Genomic DNA, 2406 nt, shown 5'->3' with positions numbered 1-2406 from the left:
GTCAGAACACCGTTTTTACGTTATCAATGTGACAGAAAGAAAGGAAAACTGTACCTTTTCGGATACGCTAGCTGAACTTTCAAACTTCAGAAAATTTTATGGAACGAAACATTTTTACCCGAATTTACCAGCCGCTGTTTTTTAGCCTTCTCGACATTTTTTCTCTCTCCGAAAACATCAGGCATTTCTTTTCCCATGTCACGAAAGTTTGAGCTAAAGAAGTCGTCTCAGTTCTTCATCACACTTGAATCTGAAAATCGTTGGCGATTATAGGTCTCCCGAACAGATATATATTCACCGAGATGGTCTGTTGGGTGCCCCTGAGTTCTAAAATGACAGTTTGCTGATTTTCTACTGTATACGTATGTTTCAGGGGCGCCTACCAGTAAAATGGACAGCTATCGAAGCTTTGATACACGGACGTTACACAACAAAGAGCGACGTGTGAGTGTTAATTTTAGACCGCTTTAGCTTAAATGGTAAACATATAGGCTAATTTAGTTTTTTGATCGAAACAAAGTAATTTTAACAATTGTTTTCTCCTTACGTTGGGAAAGGATAACTCGAAGAACTACGCACTGATCTGATTTTTTCTCAGTCATACTTTCCTGCTAGAGTAGAAATCCTTGGAAATCTATTTGAAGTCCAATTAGACTCGGTTTTAGCGAAAAGGATTCGTGAGGGCAAGGCCGATAGCTCATCGACGCTGTAAGAACTAAAAAAATGAAGTAAAGCAAAGTTAAATTAAGAAAGCGTTTCTGGGAATTACTAAGTAGCTATTTGCCTTTTTATATGTTAGCAAATACGAAATAGTTTCTGTAAAATATCTTTGTACTTTTTATGTAATTTATTATTTTCTATATTGACCAGGTGGAGCTTTGGAGTGGTATTATTCGAGATATTCACTATTGGTAATTATCAATTTTATTATATGTTTAATAAATCAATTCTTACTATAAAAATGCTTGCTAATTGTTTGCGCATTGATTGATTGATTGATTGATTGATTGACTGACTTCAAAAGCTGTCTACACTGATAGCCATAAATGCATTTTTCCTGTCAAAAGGCGGGTGCCCGTATCCCGGGATGGACGTTTTAGAGCTGATTGAAAAATTGGAGAGTGGCTACAGAATGGAAAAGCCGAGACATTTACATGATGAAGTGTGAGTACAAGTTATTTCTTTATTGTATCAGATCTTCCTATTTGTCTGAACCAGAAACCCTGTCTGAACTTTGTCAGGAGCTAAGTAAAGTTGGTTTTCATATAAACGCTCCAATCGTTTCTATCGCCTCTGTAACTTCAAAAAGTTTTCTTGCGATCGGGGATATTATATAAGAAAATTAAACAGACCATCGCTAATGTATGTGGTGATTGGGGCGATCACAATCGTTTGGATCGCCCGTGTTCTATCCTTCTAGTTTCTCTTTCCCTTCTTCGCCGTAAAACTGCAATAACTGAGAGGATAGGAGGCCACGAGTTTTGCTCTTTCGTTGAAGGCTACCAATGTGTTGGATCTAGGACTAAAATGACTGTTCTAGGTCGGCATTCGCTCACACAAGGAGATTGGGACGATCATATGAGAACCCCCGATCGCTTTCAATCGCTTCGATCGCCTACGATTGTCTCAGTATTTGCAAACGATCATTCGATGTGATAGAAACGATCGTGGCGATCAAATGAGAATCAGCCTTCACTTGGATTATTCATCTTACAGACACTGCGTATTTGAATTGTGTTTATTTTTCTACAAAGTTAAAATAAAGTTACACCTCGTTGCCCGACGATTCGTTCATAGAAAACATGACCGCGCACGGGTTTAATAAAATACTCACTGAAAGCGTGAAGGCAATAAAAAACCCTTATTTTGTTGATCATGTTAAGGATACTCTGTTTCAGATATGCTGTAATGCGCTCTTGTTGGCATGAGGACCCGGATAAGAGATTGTCATTTAGACAACTGCACAAGGCTTTAAATAAACTTGACAAGGAAATCCAGGTACAATATCTTCTATAGCTGTTTTTGTTTTCCTGTCATGCCACGAAAGAGTCAAATAAATCCATTGAGCCAAAAATCAGTCAGTCTGAAGAATGTGAAATGGTATGGAAATATTATTAATAGAATGATAATCTAGTTACTCAAGTATCAGGTCTGTATGGGATTCCACACTAGTGGTATCCCACAAAACCGTTAAAATGTTGTTCCGCACAAATTTATAGAGCTCAGTATGAAAACGCCATATAGATGCCCCGCGGAGGGGCACCAAAAAGGGGGCTGGAAATTAACGAAAACGCGCGTCTGAAACTCACTTCTGCTATAAAAAGCAATCAACTCACTCATAAACTGGCATGAACTAGTACACATTTCCATTAACACTTCTCGCGATTTCTATAGCAGAAACTTAAG

At 38.2% G+C, this 2406-nt stretch overlaps 1 protein-coding gene across 1 annotated transcript; it reads left to right on the top strand.

The window, feature by feature from the left end:
• Nucleotides 1-378: 378 nt before the first annotated feature.
• Nucleotides 379-2141, top strand: LOC144640071 (tyrosine-protein kinase receptor Tie-1-like). The gene is made up of 4 exons (XM_078499295.1): nt 379-444; nt 871-911; nt 1068-1164; nt 1899-2141. Exons 3-4 carry the CDS (start codon nt 1088-1090, stop codon nt 2014-2016), a joined length of 195 nt encoding a protein of 64 aa, XP_078355421.1. The 5' UTR covers nt 379-444; nt 871-911; nt 1068-1087; the 3' UTR covers nt 2017-2141.
• Nucleotides 2142-2406: the final 265 nt, after the last annotated feature.

The sequence above is a fragment of the Oculina patagonica genome, unplaced genomic scaffold (genome assembly GCF_052425735.1).
Source record: "Oculina patagonica isolate OP01 unplaced genomic scaffold, crgOcupat unplaced1773, whole genome shotgun sequence".
Lineage (NCBI taxonomy): Eukaryota > Metazoa > Cnidaria > Anthozoa > Scleractinia > Oculinidae > Oculina > Oculina patagonica.
The sequence above is the reverse complement of the archived record's forward strand: the minus strand, read 5'-3'. Positions and strand labels throughout refer to the sequence as shown.